The sequence below is a fragment of the Lepisosteus platostomus genome, chromosome 3, assembly GCF_059453375.1.
Source record: "Lepisosteus platostomus isolate fLepPlt1 chromosome 3, fLepPlt1.hap1, whole genome shotgun sequence".
Lineage (NCBI taxonomy): Eukaryota > Metazoa > Chordata > Actinopteri > Semionotiformes > Lepisosteidae > Lepisosteus > Lepisosteus platostomus.
Window position 1 is genome coordinate 25463842 of NC_142613.1, and position 22622 is coordinate 25486463.

The window sequence follows — 22622 nt, forward strand, 5'->3', positions numbered from 1 at the left end:
TGCTGCTGTAATACAGTTTAAAATACAATAAGTCTAAACTGTATCAGCTTTATTTATGGGTTGCAATTTAGAAAAAGTCAAAAACCGCACTCAAAATGCAGTTTAGAGCTTTCTGGCAAGAGGAGACACCCAAATTATAATGTAACATGCCACTGTTTGTGCATGAACAAAGTTATACTGCAATTTTCCTTAGATACGCGATTAAAAAAAATAAATTTTTTGAATCCCCGGCGGAACACATTCCATAAGAATCAGCGCTTTTATACAGTATATCGCCTTTAAACACATATATTTAAACACGCGTTTACGATTTAAATCAAAACGCGATTCAAATCAATATAAATGTTTATTTTGTAACGCATAGGTGACTATTCATTGTTATTTAAAAGACTTAAATTCGATCATGTTGTGATATTTAGAAATATAAATTTGTTTGGTGCGAGTGAGGTTTTATTTAAACTCTGACCAAGGGAAACATTTTATTTTTTCACAGAAATGTTTGTTAAAAAATAAAGTCATAGTTCCATGGGATTCAATCACAGACCGTGTGACATGGAAGTCAGGAACCTAACACACAGCGCCACCAGCGCGGTCACATGTTGAGGGCTGAAAAAGCACTACAGAAACATTATCGACAGACAATGTACAGATTTGATAAAGCTATCAAATAATGTAACTAGGCACAGAACAAGTTTACAGCACAGTACAATAATAAATGCTGACCATGACTTTAGAAACATAAATTACCTTACACTCAATTTAAACACAAGCTGTCTTTAGCCCTCTAAGCTGGTTCATACAGAAATGTAGAGATCCAGGCTCAGAACACACAGCTTCATTAGCGAATACATATGCAGGACAACTAGAGAAGACGTTTTACAGAGGATGGATTTTTAGAAACATCCCATCAGTGATATCACTGAAGTCAACTCCTAGGTACTGTAACTGTCGTGTGGATAGTTTCACAAGAATCAGACAAAGGTTTAAGCATCGCTTGTTCTAGATAAAACTGCAAAAAAAAAACAACAACCCATAATGTACTTCTTTGCGGCTCTGTTTGCCCAAATCATATATTCACAACGTGAAATTAGAAAATAATATTACGTAACCAAAATCCGCAATATGGAAACAGAACCTGTGTAATTGCTGACAGATGATGTACTCGTAACATTTTTACAAGACGAACTACAACATTTAAAAAATGACTTGTATGTACTTGATATCTCTAATCAATCCACTGCACTACATTAAAACAAAACGAAAACTAGAACGCCCTGGGCATACCGTTTCGCACTTCTTATCAGTTGCTCAAAAGTAATTTGACCGCATGAAATGCATAATATAAACCTAGAAACATATACGTGAGCAGTATTTACGTAGTATCGGTGTCAAGACATACCTCTCAAATACTGTAAATCAAGTTAAAAATATCTCAAGACCGATTCTGGTCATAATGAAACCATGTTTCGGGTATGTTTTCTTTAAAGTATCGAGACCAGCCATATAATGTATGTTTATGTTCCAAAATTAATATTGTTTATGGCCTTCACACGCGTTGCAGTATGCTCCTATTCTTTTTATGCTCAGCTACTAAGATTTCCCTTCTGTGGTAAAATTCCATATGAATATTCAATACTTAAACAGCCACAGTTAAGAAATTAAATATACATATACATACTGTATACAGTACAGTTTGCATACGGTAATATGTTTATGTTCTTAAATCATTTTCTTTTATTTGCATGTGAAAGGCATGGTGAATCGATTCTCAAAAATTACTGTACTTTGCATGATTGGAAAAAAATGCGTGATTGCGAAATGCTGTGGTGTTACTTTTACAAAGACGGTCAATGAAAAAAGGAATGTGGACCAGGGCAATACTTTGAGTTTAGACTTACAGCTTGTCCAAGGTCATTCATTATTAATACTATTAGTAATATCTTCGTTAAAGACTTTGATGGCGACAGCTCAAACATGAGAGGTTGAGCTTTATTAGCTCCACCTTGAGGAAATTCCGGATGCTATTATTTTGCTAGCGGTATTTACCGGTAACTCGCGGTAGACTGCGTACAGCGTACCGGAAAATAATGCGGTATCGCCCACGCATTTTGAATGGCTGCATCTGTAGAATAGAATAGAACAGAATAATTCTGGGGGATGGCAAGGAATTTTCAGTAGCATGCAATGTTGTAATTGCTAAGGAACAAGTAATAGGTTTATTCTATGCTGAAAATAGAAGAGAGAAAACACAACGTTTCGGCTGTGAAGCTTCCTTCGGGTGTGAGGGTCTTCAGCTTAAAATGAAGCGCTTGGAGTTTGTAATGTAGGGTGCTCTGAACGAGTTAAACTTTGATGCAGGACAAATGTATTTCCCGTGAGCTATACTGTAGTGGCAGTACAGTAGTAGTTTGAAATTATTCGTTTTATAAATAAATAACTTAGCTTCGAACATGTTGTGATATTTAGAAATATCAAAAATGTCAGTATAATGTCCATAATATTTAAAGCCATCACGTCACAGATGTAATTACGTGGAAAGGAGTGAAACTGAAGCACACATATCCAAAGAAAGTGTACTACGGTGATAATTTTTTGCTACAGCACGTGTACAAAGAATCTACAATTTCTTTAGATATGCGATTCCATATTATATTCCCTATTAATCAATACTATTAATATTAATTGATTAATCCCTATTAATCAAAAGTATCAATTTTTTACTGCGATAATGAGCATAAGTATTCGCAGAAAAGGTTAAAACATTATAACTTTTCACAAAGTATGTAAACTTAATATAGTTAGAAGGAGCACGTAAAAACTTTTCCAAAATAACCACAGTATGTAACCGAATGAAAGACTTTAATGCTTAAAATGTTTAGGAAGAAACTGGAATACTGGTGTGTATTTTTTATTTAAACGGCCAATACCAGCCATATACAGTTTACATAATGTGTTTATGTTCCTAAATTAATATCGTTTATGACATTCAGATGCTTTATGCTCCTCTTCTTTTTATGCTCAGCTACTAAAATTTCCCTTTAGTTGTAAAATTCCATATAAATATTCAATACTAAGCGGATTAAAACATGCACAGTAAAGAGATTAAATGATTAAATCATTTCACTAACAACCAATGCACCACGCATGACTCTGTCAGTCAATTTGGCCAGCCAAATCACGTACCACAGTACATCGTGGTGAACTGTGGATAATTTTGCGCTGTATGGGGTTGTACAGTACATTTTGAATGGCTGCATCTGTATATATGGGGAGCACAGTGATCAGCATTGCTGCCTTACAGCTCTGGGACCCTATGTTTAAATGTTGGGGGCTGTGTGGAGTTTGCATGTTTTCAATGGGATCATGTGGGTTTACTCTTCTTGCTCTATTTCCCTTGCACAGTCCAACAATATACCAGTAGATTAATTGGCTTCTGTAAAATTGGACCTGATGTGAGCGTGTGGTATGTTTGAGTCTTTTTGTGTCCTCTGATGGACTGGCATCCTGTTCAGGGTGTATATTGCGTTGTGCCCAATGCCTCTAGGGACAGACTCTGACCCATAGTGACCCTGAATTAGATAATTGGCTATTGAAATTGATGTGATAATGATGTACCTCCTATGGTACTATGCTACCTCCATTGTACCAAAAGCTGAGCTATCTTATTTCTCAATGCGTTATTTCACCTCAAGGCTGTTACACAAGCTCTTGCAGTTTACGTTCTAATTTACACTTACACTTATTTGATTATTACATCATATGCTCAGACACACAAACTTCTGACATTTTTATGTTTATTTTAAGGACTGTTGTCAGTAATAACTGTAAAACAGAGCAATAGCTAACATATAAATAAAAATTATTGACCTTTTAGACTGCTTTTTATGGAAGCCCATTTCCGCCAGGGAGTAAAACAAGGCACTATGGTACTATTGCGACTTTGTATCTCAGAATTCCGACTTTATATCTCGCAATTGAGACTTTATATCTCAGAATTGCGACTTAGAAACTCAAAATTGCAACTTAAAAACTCAGAATTCCGATTTTAAAACTCAGAATTACGACTTAAAATCTCAGAATTAAAACTTTATATCATACATTTGTGACTTCGAAATGCCCACATTTCATTGTTTGTCTTTTTGTTATTGTAACAGATTCGGGCTCTAGGGCTTGTTCCCTCGCTGCTCCCACCCAAGTTCATGCCTCACTGCATTGGCTCAAACCCAGGTCTTGCCAGCTGAGCTAAAGTAAAAAAGGAATTGTATTAAAATTGTTTTGGATAGATTTCCAAAACATTGTTAAACATTTAAAGGTAAATGTTAAATTTAAAGATTTTGATATTTTATATGTTTATATTTAGATCTGATTTGGATAAAGGATATGTTCTTATTGTCAATCTGTTAATAATGTTGGAGAAATACTTCATCTACAAAAGTAAATGGTCTAATACTGCTCCCTCTATTAATGCTTTTAAAGTACATTTCTTTTTCACTTAAATTCTATTAGAAATTTAAAGAATCAAAAGGCAAGACATACAATGTAAATATGTAAAAAGTATAAGTTTCAGCTTTTATAATTCCTCTGTATGTGAAGTGTCTATTTCTGTAGAAACTAGTGTAATTAATTTGATTTAATTTGATTTTTATCAGGGCACTGTACACGACAATTCTTCAGGCCTATAGATCCTATGATCCTGTATGATTTATGAATATAGTGTAACGGAACGGCCGACATACAGGTTGTATGATCTGGTTGCAGTGTGGTGACAGAAGCGCCCTCCCCTTATGTGGGCATTTCGAAGTCACAAATGTGGGGTATAAAGTCGGAATTCTGAGATATGAAGTCATAATTCTGAGTTTTTAAGTCGCAATTCTGAGATATGAAGTCTCAATTCTGAGATATAAAGTCGCAATTGTGAGATATAAAGTCGCAATTGTGAGATATAAAGTCGCAATTGTGAGATATAAAGTCGCAATTGTGAGAAATAAAGTCACAATTGTAAGATATAAAGTCAGAATTTTGAGATATAAAGTCGCAATTGTGAGATATAAAGTCAGAATTTTGAGATACAAAGTCGCAATTGCGAGATACCATAGCGCATTTTTTTTTTACCCCCTGGCAGAAACGGGCTTCCATAGATTTTAGTCCTGCAGTTGAATTTGACAGTGCTCTTTAAATTTGTGTAGCAGCAGCAAGGAAACTCACCTGGCTTGCATTCATAAAGATCGCAGCACTCTCCAGGTTTACCAGATGCCTTGGACACAAGGATGTTGAGGTAGCCAGGCTGACACACTTTTCTCAGACAGCCAGCAGGGTTACAGACACAGCGACTAGGTAGGGGACAGCACTCCCCAGGTGGGGCATAACCTTCAATCAGAATGGAGTCCTCAGAGCAGCGTGGAGAGAACTGTACCTCACAGCGTGCCTTGGAGCAATCTGGCTTCTCATCTGGAAAAATGCATTAAGAGGTAAAAGTGCCAGCTCTTACAAATTTTTAAAAACATTATAGCATCTACATATCTAGGGTTAAGAGAAAACATACTTTATACAATATCTGTAATTAAAGGACAGAAGCTTTTATTTAATAATTGACTGCACAGTGGTTCATTGTGGATCTCAAGTGCATTCTGTTTGATGGTTGTGGTAGGTTGTTGAGGATAATATAAAGTATATTTATATAAAGTAACATCACTACATTATAAATGCACTGTAACCATTACACAGAATCTCTGCACACACTGATTATTTTTTAATCATGCACACAGTTTACCTCTCATTTTGCTAACACACAGTATATTCCACATTTTGAAATTATTTAGGCAAAAAATACCAGATACCGCAAAAAATAAAGGAAACCCTGAATTAAGTAATCCAAATATTTTTGCTTTTTTGTGTCCCAGCATGGTATGTTATGCCTGACAGGGGAAGCCAAAATATATTTTTTTAAAGTTAAAAATAGAACAAGAAGCTAGCACATTATCAGGGGTCTTATCAATGTGCACATTGGCTTTAAGATACGTACTGTTCTTCTATTTATTTAAAAAAATAACTGAGAAGTGGAATGTACTAACCAGATTGCATGTACAGTAATACTAGGGCAGGGGCATTCAATCCTGGACCCAGTTTTCCACAAACCAGCAGGCCGTATCAGTCAGCCTCTTTGCAAATATGTAAAAAAATATATTTTGACCAGTTAAGGAGATGATTTCTTCATTTAAGTAGTTTAGAGATAATTTGAAATTAAAATCTTAAAACTCTGTAGCTCTCAAAAACCAAAGTTCCTGACTATTTCTGATTTCTTTTAAGCAATTAATAAGCAATTAATTAATCTACTAAATTGATCAAAACTCACAGGTCCAAAGTCTTCATAAGTTGAAGATTTAAGAATGACCACTAGACCTACTGGATTATGGCACTCCAGAACCAGGGTGGGCCTATTAGCATATTAAACCATATAAGATTTAAAATGTGTTTGTGTTCACACAAAAGCAAAAGAATTGGGACAAATTAACAAAATAAATTAAACTTGTGTAAAGTTAATAAAGACTGCTTCAAACCCTGACGTCGCCAGATAGTTTCTGTTTCTTTGAGATGTTTTGCCAAGACTTATGTTTCCAATAATCACATGACTAAAACAAGACTCAAACATACCACACGCTCACATCAGGTCCAATGACTAAAAGTAATTTGACTGTTACTAACACAGTCTGGAGACAGAATTACTGGATGAGAGGATAACATCCAGAAGAAGGCTTACACCCTAAGAAGGCTTCACAGCCGAAACCTTTTCTTTCTTCTCTTTTCAGCATGGAATAAACCTATTACTTGTTCCTTTGCAGCCTACGCATGCTGATGCAGCTACCCACCTGAACTACATTAGCTAACAATTACATTTTCATAAAAAGATTTTTGCTAGCATGTCAAAATGTGTCATAGCTCTGTCAATATTTTTTTTTAAACGGAAGACAATTTAAGCAGTTTCACATTGCATCCGTTTTAAATAACTAGTAAATTCAAAGAACATTAAAAGTTTCAATCTATCATTCAAACCATGCATCTCAAAAGGTTAAAAAGGCAATTTCCTATCTAAAAAAAACTTGTACTATTTTATGTAAATCAAATAAATACACATCGAAAAGTACCAAGTAAAGAAAAAAACAAAAACAAAAAAAGAGGTCAGTAGTTTTAAATGATTCAAAGAATGACTTGTGTGCGTGTACTGAAACCTCAGCAGTGTGAGGCATTAGTGATTCAATGGAAGAATTCTTGCCAGTCACTCTAAATACCTGGGTTCTAATCATGGCCAATGCCCAGCCCTGTGGGAACAACATTTTTATATAACAAAAAACATAACATAAAATATCATTTGCATTTTTTTAAATGTCATATTTTTATGTATCCTGCAAGTTTTATAGGTCTCTTTTAAGTCAGCAGCTGCAAAGAGCTGGGGAACTAGCTCTAATTAAGCCAATAATTACAGACCCAGCCATTCAGAATGCTCGAACCATATTAAGCCATAACGCAAATAACATACAGTGCCTTGCGAAAGTATTCGGCCCCCTTGAACTTTTCAACCTTTTGCCACATTTCAGGCTTCAAACATAAAGATATAAATTTTTTATTTTATGTGAAGAATCACCAACAAGTGGGACACAATTGTGAAGTGGAACGAAATCTATTGGATTTTTGAAACTTTTTTAACTAATAAAAAAATGAAAAGTGGGGCGTGCAAAATTATTCGGCCCCCTTGCGTTAATACTTTGTAGAGCCACCTTTTGCTGCGATTACAGCTGCAAGTCGCTTGGGGTATGTCTCTATCAGTTTTGCACATCGAGAGACTGAAATACTTGCCCATTCTTCCTTGCAAAACAGCTCGAGCTCAGTGAGGTTGGATGGAGAGCGTTTGTGAACAGCAGTTTTCAGCTCTTTCCACAGATTCTCGATTGGATTCAGGTCTGGACTTTGACTTGGCCATTCAAACACCTGGATACGTTTATTTGTGAACCATTCCTTTGTAGATTTTGCTGTATGTTTGGGATCATTGTCTTGTTGGAAGATAAATCTCCGTCCCAGTTTCAGGTCTTTTGCAGACTCCAACAGGTTTTCATCCAGAATGGTCCTGTATTTGGCTGCATCCATCTTCCCCTCAATTTTAACCATCTTCCCTGTCCCTGCTGAAGAAAAGCAGGCCCAAACCATGATGCTGCCACCACCATGTTTGACAGTGGGGATGGTGTGTTGAGGGTGATGAGCTGTGTTGCTTTTACGCCAAACATATCGTTTTGCATTGTGGCCAAAAAGTTCGATTTTGGTTTCATCTGACCAGAGCACCTTCTTCCACATGTTTGGGGTGTCTCCCAGGTGGCTTGTGGCAAACTTTAGACGAGACTTTTTATGGATATCTTTGAGAAATGGCTTTCTTCTTGCCACTCTTCCATAAAGGCCAGATTTGTGCAGCGTAAGACTGATTGTTGTCCTATGGACAGACTCTCCAACCTCAGCTGTAGTTCTCTGCAGTTCATCCAGAGTGATCATGGGCCTCTTGGCTGCATCTCTGATCAGTCTTCTCCTTGTCTGAGCTGAAAGTTTAGAGGGACGGCCAGGTCTTGGTAGATTTGCAGTGGTCTGATACTCCTTCCATTTCAAGATGATCGCTTGCACAGTGCTCCTTGGGATGTTTGAAGCTTGGGAAATCTTTTTGTATCCAAATCCGGCTTTAAACTTCTCCACAACAGTATTACGGACCTGCCTGGTGTGTTCCTTGGTCTTCATGATGCTCTCTGCGCTTTCAACAGAACCTTGAGACTATCACAGAGCAGGTGCATTTATACAGAGACTTGATTACACACAGGTGGATTCTATTTATCACCATCAGTCATTTAGGACAACAATGGATCATTCAGAGATCCTCGCTGAACTTCTGGAGTGAGTTTGCTGCACTGAAAGTAAAGGGGCCGAATAATTTTGCACGCCCCACTTTTCATTTTTTTATTAGTTAAAAAAGTTTCAAAAATCCAATAGATTTCGTTCCACTTCACAATTGTGTCCCACTTGTTGGTGATTCTTCACATAAAATAAAAAATGTATATCTTTATGTTTGAAGCCTGAAATGTGGCAAAAGGTTGAAAAGTTCAAGGGGGCCGAATACTTTCGCAAGGCACTGTACAGATGCAGCCACTCAAAACAAGCCAGCGATACTGCATTATTTTGCGGTGCACTTGACGCAGTCTACCGCAAGTTACCGTATTAATACTGTAAATTCTCGCATAGTGCCACATGATACCACGTGGTACTGCAAGTAAAATAATAGTATCCAGAATTTCTGCAAGGTGGAGCTAATAAAGCTCAACCTCTCATGTTTGAGCTGTCGCCATCAAAGTCTTTACCGAAGATATTACTAATGGTATTTATAATGAATGACCTTGGACAAGCTATAAACTCAAAGTATTGCCCTGGTCCACATTCTTTTTTTCATTGACCATCTTTGTAAAAGTAACACCCCAGCATTTTGTTGATCCAATCACGCATTTGTTTCCAATCATGCTTAGTACAGTAATTTTTGAGAATCTCTGATTCACCATGCCTTTCACATGCTTAGAAAATATATTGATTTAGGAACATAAACATGTTACTGTATTACTGTATTACATGTTACTGTATTACAGTACACTTTACATTACTGTACAGATGCAGCCATTCAAAATGCACGGGCGATACCGCATTATTTTACGGTGCGCTTTACGCGGTCTACCGCGTGTTACCGTAAATTCTCCTATAATACCGCAATTAAAATAATAGTATCCGGAATTTCCGCAGTGTGGAGCTAGTAAAGCTCAACCTCTCATGTTTGAGCTGTTGCCATCAAAGTCTTTAACGAAGATATTACTAATAGTATTAATAATGAATGACCTTGGACAAGCTGTAAACAAAGTATTGCCTTTGTCCACGTTCTTTTTTTCATTGACCGTCTTTGTAAAAGTAACACCACAGCATTTCGCAATCACGCATTTGTTTCCAATCATGCAAAGTACAGTAATTTTTGAGAATTGATTCACCATGCCTTTCACATGCTCATAAAAGAGATTGGTTTAGGAACATAAACATATTACCGTATGAAAACTGTACTGTATACAGTATGTATATGTATATTTAATGTCTTAACTGTGCCCGTTTAAGTATTGAATATTCATATCTAATTTTACCACTGAAGGGAAATCTTAGTAGCTGAGCATAAAAAGAATAGGAGCATACTGCAACGCGTGTGAAGGCCATAAACGATATTAATTTTGGAACATAAACATACAGTATATGGCTGGTCTCGGTACTTTAAAGAAAACATACACGAAACATGGTTTCATTATGACCAGAATCGGTCTTGAGATATTTTTAACTTGATTACAGTATTTGAGAGGTATGTCTTAACACCGATACTACAGTGCGTAAATACTGCTCACGTATATGTTTCTAGGTTTATATTATGCATTTCATACGGTCAAATTACTTTTGAGCAACTAATAAGAAGCGCGAAACGGTATGCGTTTTAGTTTCGTTTTGTGCTGGGACTCTGCTTTTAACAATGTCGCAGTGGATTGATTAGAGATATCAAGTACATACAAGTCATTTTTTAAATGTTGTAGTTCGTCTTGTAAAAATGTTACGAGTACATCATCTATCAACAATTACACAGGTTCTGTTTCCATATTGTGGATTTTGGTTACGTATTATTTTCTAGATTTCACGTTGTGAATATATGATTTGGGCAAACAGAGCCACAAAGAAGTACATTATGGGTTGTTGTTTTTTTTTGCAGTTTTATCTAGAACAAGCGATGCTTAAACCTTTGTCTGATTCTTGTGAAACTATCCACACGACAGTTACAGTACCTAGGAGTTGACTTCAGTGATGTCACTGATGGGATGTTTCTAAAAATCCATCCTCTGTAAAACGTCTTATCTAGTTGTCCTGCATATGTATTCGCTAATGAAGCTGTGTGTTCTGAGCCTGGTTCTCTACATTTCTGTATAATATGGAATCGCGTATCTAAAGAAATTAATAATGATATAATTATATTCATGTACCGCAACACAAGAATAGTACACGCTGTACATTGTCTGTTGATAATGTTTCTGTAGTGCTTTTTCAGCACTCTGCACGTGACTTTGCCGGTGGCGCTGTGGGTTAGGTTCCTGACTCCCATATCACATGGTCTGTGATCAAATCCTACTGGTTTTTTTTAACAAACATTTCTTTGAAAAAATTAAACGTTTCCTTAGTCAGAGATTAATTAAAACCTCACTCGCACCAAACAAATTTATATTTCTAAATATCACAACATGATTACATTTAAGTCATTTTAATAACAATGAATAGTCACCTAGGCGTTACAATATTAACATTTATATTGATTTAAATCGCGTTTAAATCGCTTTTATTTAAAACCCATAAATAAAGCTGATACTGTTTAGACTATTAATTATTTAAAACTGTATTACAGCAGCACAATGCACAATGCAACGTAAATCGCTATCTTTGTCTTCTGTGTAATAATGTTCACCTCTCTGTCCAGCAAATTAACAATAGTAATAATAATGAACTTTATTGTATATGGCGCCTTTAAAGGTGGCTCCTCAAAGCGCTTTACAGCGCTTAATAATACTATTGTTAGGCTGGGCAAACTATTTTTTTTTTAAGAAATACAAAATGAGATATAATGATGTGTTCCGGCTTAGACATTAACGAAGAGCATAACACGTGGGCGGCGTAGAGGTCGGCTCTGGCTTTCCCATCTACTGTATACACTGCAAGTACAACCCGACTCTCTGCGGGAGTGCTGGCTGTGACTAATTAAACCGGTTTCACAAGTATTTTCAAAGTAGAAGCAGGCGAGATTTCCAAAGAAAGACACCACCCCCCCCTCAAAAACCCAATAAGTACAGTACTTACTAGTTAAAGGCTAGGCTCCTCAATGAAATCGCTTTAACATGCTAATGCGGTGGTGTAACAATCCGGGCCTGGCAAGCTTCTAATTTCAACCCAACTACGGTGAAAAGAACCCTTCTTTCATTAGACGACAATGAACATATTTTAGTCCTGAATGAATTAATAGAAAACAAAAACATAAAAGACACATAAAACACATAAAACATAAAAGACATTTTTCCAAGAAAGTTTAGCCTTTGTCACTAATGAAACCACTAAATAAAGACATAAATATAAAAATCTTAAGATTTTTAAAATACATGACTTTGCAAACATTTATTTGAAAATAACGATTACAAACGCCAGGGGAGAGAGAGAACAGAGGAGGGATGTTGGTTTTGCATAGGGGGCGGGGCTATGGAAATGAGGTCTGTTTGGGAATGTGGAGTTACATGTTCTGGCTGTTTGTGAATTATCCTTGTTGAGTATGGAGTGTTAAGGTATTGATTTTGTGTTATGCTTTATGTTGAAAATTGAGGTGGATTTTGTTTATGATAAAGAGGATAAACTGGGATGGGAGGAGGGTTTGGTTTTGCATAAGGGGCGGGATTATGATAATTGAAGGAAGTTGCGAGTGTATAATGGTTTGATATATTTGATTTTGTATTGTGGTGGTGATCTATGTTTTTGGTTGGTGTTATGTTTATATGGTTGTTTTTGTTGGTTGGTTGTTATTATGGTTATTAATAATACGATCTATAGTTGAAATCTGAGCCTAAATAAAAAGAAAAAGCAAGTGATTAGGTTTATGAGCAATCTAATTACTTATTCGTTTAAAACACTATATAAAATAAAGTTTATTATTAATTTGCTAGACAGAGCGGTGAACATTATTATGCATAAGACAAAGATGACTAAATCTGTGTACGCTGTAAGGTTTTTACTTCTTAAACTTTTAAAATACACGTTTCGAACAGAAAGAATTCCTCTTCCTGGTACAGTACTGTATGTATAGCAAACCAGCACGTCTTTTTTCTCCAATCAGAGGGGTGTCAGATGGTGTCAGCCAATCACCATTCTGAAGCCCTACCATAATCTCTGGTATGGGGAGACCCCAGAATTCTGTCCCATAGTTTAGACAGATGATAGATACTTTTATTGATCCCGTGAGGGAAATAAAGTAAATCATTTTCATTTTAGGAAATTATTAAACGCTCGGTTAAAAGCAAAGGAGATTGTCTGTTATAGTGGAGATAAAAACAAGAGTTCGCTGGCATTATATCCTAGAAGACACAGATCAGGAGAATGCCCGCAGCGTAAAAGAAAATGCCTGATGAACTAGGGATTGGACAGTTTCCAAGTGCTTGTACAATCGATGGAAATGTTCAAATAAATGTGCAAAAGAAATAAACGAAATAATCATTTATTTCTTTATCATATTGGCTAGCTAATGTCCTCTCTTTGCTAGTTAGTGGCTGTGTTTCTGCGTTGGGTAGCAACGGGTGACTGTTCTCAGGTGGAAGATGTAAACAGCTTAATTTTCGTGTTAAATAATTTTTAAAAATTAAAATTCATTCTATACAGCAATCACATATCTGGGTACCGTTTCATAAAACTTTCATGCTTAAAATGTTTAGGGAGAAACGGAAGACTGGTGTGTATTTTTTCTTTAAACTATCAAGACCAGCCATACACAGTACAGTTTATGTACACACAGTAATGTTTATGTTCCTAAATTAATATCGTTTATGACCTTCAGATGTGTTATGCTCCTCTTCTTTTTATGCTCAGCTACTAAAATTTCCCTTTAGTGGTAAAATTCCATATATATTCCATATAAATATTGACTTTTTATATTTCTAAATATCAAAAGATGATCGAATTTAAGTCATTTTTAATAACAATGAATAGTCGCCTTCTTTCCTTCTGACAACAGTCCCTGCTTCTGCTTCCTGCTTCTATCGTGTGTGTGTGTGGGGGGATTCCTTTAGATCTCCCTTCAGATTTAAAAGGTTATTAATCATATCTTTGGTGTCGCATCTTCCCAGTGTAGCTGATCTTTTGCTGCCTGGGTAAACTATCACAAAGATTTAGAGAACTTAACATTTCTATTATCAACAAATTGTAAATACGACGTTTACATTGGCATTATTAATTTTTCACTTGAGTGTATGGAGGATTGTCAGCTGTCACTGAGAGCAGACCCCCCCTCTTAGGCTGCGCACACAGTGTTAGAAACCCACTATGAAATGGCAGCATCTCACTGAGAATAAAATATTTGATAGTGCTGGCTTAAGGAAACAGCCTTTCCACCTCTCTTGCACATCAGTATCCATACCTAGTTATTTAAACAAATTGCCACTAATTATAAACATCTTAATATGCTGGCTCTGTGGATCAGTGTCAGCTATGTTTGCCTATTCCTTCAATTCATGTGCATCCAACACACAGTTCAATGCTAGCAACTACACAAAATCTAAAATACAATCCTCATTTCAGTATCTATGTAAACATACAGTCTGTTAACTTCATATCTTCATCAAAAGGAACAAGTAATAGGTTTATTCCATGCTGAAAAACAGAAAAGGGAAAACACAACGTTTCGGCCGTGGAGCCATCTTCAGGTGTGAGAGAGACAAGGCAGTAGGCAAAGGTAATGTAGCGGGAGAACAAAGGCTGGGAGGGAGGAGGAGTGAGAGGCAGGAGCAGGGGACAGAAAGAGAGGCCAATCAAGAGGTGTGAAGTCAGAATAGGTGTAGGGAGGTGTGAAATGAAACTTCCAATGAATGGAGAAAATTTAAAAGAGAGTAGTCTGTCGTTAAGAGAAGGGGGAATGTGTGATCCTAGCTGCAGGATAAGTTTGGTTTCGGTGGTCTTTCTGATGTATGAGTTCGGAAAACTCCCACCTGAACTTCTTCATCAAAAGTATGCCTAACCCCATTAGGAAGTGTTCTTGTTATCAGTGTATTCCTCAACTTTCCCAAAATTATCTTTTTCTAACCAACATCTCTAGTCTTTTATCCTGCAATAACTCAGCCAACACTTAAATCCCCAAAAGCTGCTTGTGTTAATTTCTTTAAATCACAAATATCGTACAGATGCAGCCATTAAAAGTGCGCGGTACAGACACGTACCGGAGGTAATTGGCTATGGCGTTGCGCATTGTGACGCACGATGACACAAAATACCGCGGTATGTGATTGGTTGACCGACAGCGGCACTCGTGGTCCGTTAGTCTGTCGTAGAAAGATTTACAGTAAATGTCTTCACTGTGCCCGTTGTAGTATTGAATATTTATATGGAATTTTACCACGGAAGGGAAATCTTAGTAGCTGAGCATAAAAAGAATAGGAGCATACTGTAACGCATGTGAAGGCCATAAACAATATTAATTTTGGAACATAAATATACAGTATATGGCTGGTTTTGGTACTTTAAAGAAAAAATACACACCAGTATTCCATTTCTCCCTAAACATTTTAAGCATCAAAGTCTTTAACTAACGTGATACCGGAGTCAACAAGCATTCTTTTAGAATTTGATTAAAAGGGAATATAATATGGAATCACGTATCTAAAGAAATTAATAATGATATAATTATATCCATGTACCGCAACACAAGAATAGTACACGCTGTACATTTTCTGTTGATAATGTTTCTGTAGTGCTTTTTCAGCACTCTGCATGTGACCTTACCAGTGGCGCTGTGGGTTAGGTTCCTGACACCCATGTCACATGGTCTGTAATCGAATCTCACTGGAGCCACGACTTTTTTTAACAAACATTTCTTTGAAAAAATGACAGGTTTCCCTTGGTCAGAGATTAAATAAAACCTCACTCGCACCAAACAAATGTATATTTCTAAATATCACAACATGATCGAATTTGTCATTTTAATAACAATGAATAGTCACCTATGCATTACAACATAAACATTTATATTGATTTAAATCGCGTTTTGATTTAAATCGTAAACGCGTGTTTAAATATATGTGTTTTTTTGATTCACAATCAGACAAATGCAACATAAATTGATTTCTTTGTCTTCTAAGTATATTAATAAACTTTGAGCATAACTTTCTCCCCGTTTAGATTTATTTTTCTTGGGATCTTGGGATCAAACGTGGAAAGATTAGATTGTAATCGTTTTTATTTCTTAAATACATTTTAGAAAAGTGTAATCTATGCTAAAAAGTTGTACACCACCTGCTATAAAGATATATATATATATTGTATACTTTCGGGTTCGGATAGGAAAGACACGAGAACTCAGACTTGCGGAGTTAAAGCAAGTTAAAGCCTTGATTTTATATATCACCTTTAAAAGTGGAATCTCAAAGCAAAGTAAATACCCAACACTGATTGTACCCGTCTGTCATGCTAATAAAGCACCTTGAATTGAATTGAATTGAGGGTGAGAGAGGGGGAGGGCGAGCGAGAGAGCACAGCCAGGACAGACAGGCAAATAAGATACACTCCACAGACATTCACAACAGCGACATATCATAAAACGTTTGCACATATAGTTAAGTTATTACTTGGTTTTCAAAGTGCAATGAAATACAATATTGTTGTTGCTGTTATTGTTGTTTTTATCCTGTAAAGCGTTTTGAGAAGCCACCTTTAAAGGCGATATATAAAAGCGCTGATTCTTATGGAATGTGTTCCGCCAGGGATTCAAAATGTTTTTAATTTTTTTTTAATCACATATCTAAGGAAATAGCAGTATAACCTTGTTCATGCACAAACAGTGGAATGTTACATTATTAATTCGGGTGTCTCCTCTTGCCAGAAAGCTCTTAATTGCATTTTGAGTGCGGTTTTTGACTTTTTTTAATTCCAACCCATAAATAAAGCTGATACTGTTTAGACTTCTAATTATTTCGACTATTCAAATTATTTTAAACTGAATTACAGCAGCACAATGCACAATGCAACTTAAATTGCAAAAATGCACTTGGAATCTGTCCAAGCCCTACTCTGTCAGGCATTTTCTTTTACTGTAACGGACACAAAAACTCCCTTGCTTTTAACAGAGTGTTTCATAATTTCCAACTACGAAAAGTATTTAAACTGCGACACTTATCATTCAACCAGAGCTCGAAATATCACAACGATCCTCAAGAGCACAGCAAAGACTGTATTAAAAGTATACTAGTGACAATCTAGTATACTTTAGATCTATTTTTCTGAACCGGGGAAAATCTGATCATGTTTCTCTATAACAATAATAAAAAACATTATTTTACATATCACCTTTATGTTATATCACCTTAAGGACAGCACATACAAGGGTTAATTGCACAATGAACCGCGCCAAGAAACTTAAAATAGTCTTCTTTAGGTGTGAGGGTAGGTGTGGATCGCAGCAGGCATAATCAGCAAAATAGGAAAACAAAAAACAGGACAGGTGAGACGTGTATCCAGAAAGCGAGTGATCAGAAAAAGGGACTGCTGTTACGCCCAGGTTTTCGACGCAGTTGTTTTAACTTGCTAATGCATCAGACACATTTCCTGGTGTTTTGTGTTTTAAATAAAATAGGAGTGTCTTTCCCTGGTATTAGCTCATCGGTATGGTGTAAGTTTTATCTGTACCATACTATACAGTATATAGGTACAGAATTCAAGCTGCACCACTGTATCGCTTTGGTAAGGAGACGGACTATGGCCAAAATCATGAAGACTCTCTCACACCAAACAATGAAGATGAAAAGAAATGGGAAGTCAACACGGGACATTGTACAGCATTTGGCTTCGATGGACATCTTCGTTTCTGAAAGCACAGTGAAACGACATTATAAAGGGGAGAGGAGGCAAAGAGAATCTAAACCGAGGACGATTCAAAGGTAAATAACTTTCTAAAAATACTTTTCTTGCATGTAAATACAACTACACACATTATTTTTAAAACTAACTGTTGATCTCTTTTTTTTCAAGTCCTATTGTGCGAGCTATCGACAAAGTGGCTGATGAAAATGATGAGCTACCGGCGATGCAAGTCCAAAGACGGCTATGGGCTGACCTCGGTGTTACCGTTAGTCAGACATCGATAAGCAGAGTGCGCAGGAGGCTTGGATGGAGATACAGAAAAACCAACACATGCCCCATGATAAGGCTAAAAAACAAAGAGGAAAGACTCAAACAAGCACTCCAATGGATTGAACAGGGGGAGGCATTTCAGGATGTACTTTTCACCGACAAAACAACAGTGGCACTGGACTAGTTTTTAACAATGTTATTTTGCAAAAGGGGGAGATTTTGCAAAAAGGGGACAAGCCAAAGCCCAAACATCCACTGAAGGTTCACGTCTGGGGGGGTATATCTAGAAGAGGCCCGGGACCACTTCTTATTTTCGAAGGAATTATGGACCGTGAATTCTTCGAGGAAGTCGTGGTCACACAGCATGCCGCCCCATATATCAGGGAGCACTTTGGATCAAGGCACCGTCTCTTTCAAGACAATGATCCGAAACACAAAGCAGCAAGGGTGAGGCTTGTAGCAGAAGGAGTGAACTTGGTGAAAACTCCAGCCGAACTTAAATCCGATAGAGATGGTTTGGCATTCACTGAAAGACTAAGCCCGTCACAAAGCAGGAACTGATTGATGCGATCTATAAATTCTGGAAGGAAGAACTGACCGAACAAAATTGTAACAATTTTATTTACAGGCTGCTTCGTGTTCTTCCTAGGATTGTTGACCGGGGCGGGGGACATTCGGGAATGTGAGTCTGAGAAAAACAGTCTCACGTTTGTGGACAGTCTGTCCACAAATAAAACATTCCTGTTAGACAAGAGGAATGTAAAAAAAAACCATTACTTTTTGTCAATGAAAACCTGTGTGTGTGTGTCTCTCTGCTGGATGCCTCTCTCTCTCTGCTGAATGAATAAAAGCATTTTATTAAAAACGCGTTTGTGTTTGTCTGGGTATTTACTTTGTAATCTATGGTTTACATCTACTGTATTGCTTTGAGATACCACTTTGTTATAGAGAAACATGATCAGATTTTCCCTTGTTCAGAAAAAAAGATCTAATGTGCTACACCTAACTTTCTTAATTCGATGTATTTAAAACAGTGAACTATGGTAGGTGTAACATAACATTCAGAAACACAATCGAGAATAGTTTTGTGGTGTTTGTATAGATGAAACGTTCCTAAAACTTATAAGTAACAAAATTAAAGACGATTAAAATCTGTAATCTTTCCACTTGTACTGTATGTCATCGGAAAATACAAGAAGTTTCTGCTTTGTGTAAGGATGGTATCAAAAAGTAATCTAAGTGGTGAGAAAGCTGTGCTCAATGTATTTAAGGGACTTAAAAGTAAAAGGAGATGCTTCATATTGCTTAACTAATTTAAAAAACGAAGTTATAAATGCAGACGCTCCCTCGGTGCCACGCCCGGTGTAAATATCTAAATATACATTTGCCCCGGGCAGAGGCCGAAGAGAGCCCGGCTGGGGTGTGCGGGGAAGAGCAGGACAGGAGTGAAAGTGGTCAGGGCGGGGTTTAGGAAGGCCGCCGACCAGTGCAGCTGTCCCACAGTGAAGCGGGCGTACAGTCTGGGCAGGTATTTGTTTTCCTTGTAAATAGTTCTCTGCTTCTGCACCCCTCGGTCTTACTCTCTCTCTCTTTTCTCTCTCTCTCGGGCGCGCAGCGGTGTGTTGGCTCACGCTGTTGGCGGGCGGGGGCGTGGGACAGCCGGGGTAGCAGGTGGTGACGTAGCAGAAAAATAAAGGCTTTAACTTGCTTTAACTCCGCAAGTCTGAGTTCTTGTGTCAGTCCTATCCAAACCCAAAAGTATTACAATATGTATCTGTATAGCAGGTGGTGAACATCTTTTTAGTATAGATTACACTTTTCTAAATCGTATTTAAAAACTAAAAACGATTACAATCTAATCCTTCCACGTTTGTTCCCAAAATCCCAAGAAAAATAAATCTAAACGGGGAGAAAGCTATGCTGAAAGTTTATTAAGATACTTAGAAGACAAAGATACTGTATCAATTTATGTTGCATTTGTCTGATTATGATTAAAAAAACACATATAATTAAACACGCGTTTGCGATTCAAATCAAAACGCGATTTAAATCAATATAAATGTTTATATTGTAACGCATACTGTACAGCCTCCATTTCTCTATAAAAATTTACAATTTGTTGCTAATAGAAATGTTAGGTTCTCTAAAGCTTTGTGATAGTTGACCCACCCAGGCAGCAAAAGATCAGCTGCATTGGTAAGATGCGACACCGAAGACATAGAAATATAAAAGTCAATTGATTGTCCATAATATTGCTATTCTATTTTTTCGAAGAAATGTTTGTTAAAAGAAAAGTCACAGCACCAGCTGGATTTGAACACACAACCTGTGGGTTGGTAATCAGGCACGTAGACCAGTGGGCTACTAAGGAAGTCGGTTGAGGAGAGAGGCGAAACAGCCCTACACAGCCCTGTCGCAGTACAATCATATCGTTATTAATTTCTTTAGATACGCAATTCCATATTATATTAGCAGAAATGCTTAAAACTACCACTTTCTTACACGCTATTTCACATGTTAGTTAAATACTTCAATGCTTAAAATGTTTAGGGAGAAATGGAATACTGGTGTGTATTTTTTCTTTAAAGTACCGAGACCAGCCATATACTGTAATACTGTATGTTTATGTTCAAAATTAATATCGTCTATGGCCTTCACACGCGTTATGCTCCTATTCTTTTTATGCTCAGCTACTAAGATTTCCCTTCAGTGGTAAAATTCCATATAAATATTCAAAACTAAAACGGGCACAGTAAAGACATTTAAATCTTTCTACAACCAACCAACACACCACGAGTGCCCCTGTTGGTCAACCAATCCCGTATTGTGCGTCATCGTGCGGCATGATGCGCCAGGATTTAGCCAATTACCTGTGGTACGTGTCTGTGCCGCGTACTTTGAATGGCTGCATCTGTACTTCATTACACCATATTGTAACACAAAACAACTTTTTTGTTTTCAAATAATCTGTAGCAGGACTTCACTACTTTGTAAAGCCTTTGTAAAATACTTAAAAATGTGTTCAAATCCCAGCCAACGGCCTGTGGGTAAAATCTTTGTCCCATAATAAAATTTAAATTTGTATATTGTATTGACATTTTTGTTAATTTTATATATCACAGTATGTTAAATAAATGTTAAAAATACAATTTGGGCTGTTTCACAGAGAAGATTACTCAGCGGATATTTAAAAAATATAGTTTAGTTTTTTTTGTGAATGTACATTCATTCTTAAGAACATGATGGTCAGGTAAAGTTTAACTCAGCACGACATCTAAAGATGGCTGCCATCCCGTGAGCTACCTTCCGTTTTTGTTTTTTTCTATACTTTATGCTGTCTTTTATACTGTTAACTGTACATAATACTTATTCGATGATCAGCTATGACAGACAAACACTAAGGGACATAAGATCGACTATCGGCTCAACGAAGTCTGCAACGAATATGATGATGGATTACCTGGACTATGGAGTCCTGTACGTGTTCCCGGAGGAAAGTGGCGGCAGCGCAGGAAAAGATGTAAGTGGGCAGGTGTCGTGGTTAGACTGAGAAAATGCTGGAATCGCCCTCCACTTCTGAGCATCCTCCTTGCTTATGTTCAATCACTTGACAACAAGCTAAAAGAACTGAGAGCAAGGCTTGTTTTCAAATGGGACACTAAGAACTGCAACGTACAGTACTAGTGTTGACTGAAACTAGCTTGACCCATCTACCCCAGACATATCCTACTGGGAGGTTTTTCCGTGCACTGTCAGGACAGGACAATGGACTCAGGGAAGGTCAGGGGCCGAGGGGTATTTTTCATGGTTAATAACGCCTGGTGCACAGACGTGGAGACTATTTCATTGTAATGCACCCCACATCTTGAACACCTGACAAAATTAAATATCGCCTCTTCTGTCTACCAAGTGAGTTTACACTGGTAGTCCTCACGGTAGTGTATATTCTGTCCCCACAAAAGCACTGGAGGAACTATACGAACACCTAGGTAGACATGAGAACTCATACCCCGAGCGCATTTATCACAATGGGGGACTTCAATGTTACGAACCTGAAGAAAATCATGCCAAACCCTATCAGCATATCTTTTGCCCGATGCATGGAACAAACACGCTGGACAATGTTTACACTCCCTTCTGGGATGGCTACAAAGCTGTCCACGAACTCCTTTCGGCAAATTTGATCACACCTCCATCCTGCTACAACCTGCCTTTTGGCAGAAACTCAAGCAGTAGAAGCCTGCAACAAGGACCATTGTTGCTCTTTTTAATGCATAGCACATTTGCCAACATGAAAAGGAACCAGGACTTCAGGACTTTTTTTTTAAAGGGGCACTATGTACAAAGTTTACACAGTTCATAACACATCTGAGAAACAAGAGTCCCATGCAGTCCAAAACATGCAGACCGCGGCAATCTTGGAAAATATTTTTATTTTCACAGAACAGAAGTGAACATACTGTATATCTAGGTTCTTTGAAAAACTGGCATTATCTACGTGTTTGCATTTACAGAGGTCTTATGTGCAAACATGAAACGATTACAGATGCAGCCATTCAAAATGAGCGGTAAAAACCCGTGGTACAGTAACCTACCCGCAGGGCACCGGAGGGCACCGCGGTAAGTGATTGACTGGCCAAAATTACCGACAGGGGCACTCATGG

At 37.3% G+C, this 22622-nt stretch overlaps 1 protein-coding gene across 11 annotated transcripts in view; it reads right to left on the reverse strand.

Moving 5' to 3' along the window:
* Positions 1–22622, reverse strand: part of crim1 (cysteine rich transmembrane BMP regulator 1 (chordin-like)) — a 632333-nt gene that overhangs the window by 428387 nt on the left and 181324 nt on the right. For 10 of the 11 annotated variants that reach the window (XM_088625109.1, XM_088625112.1, XM_088625114.1 and 7 more), the window contains exon 3: positions 5206–5448. The exons of the other annotated variant lie outside the window; for it this stretch is intronic. In XM_088625109.1, coding sequence (XP_088481235.1) covers positions 5206–5448 — 243 coding nt within the window. The remainder of the gene's footprint in view (positions 1–5205; positions 5449–22622) is intronic. 11 annotated transcript variants of the gene reach the window in all.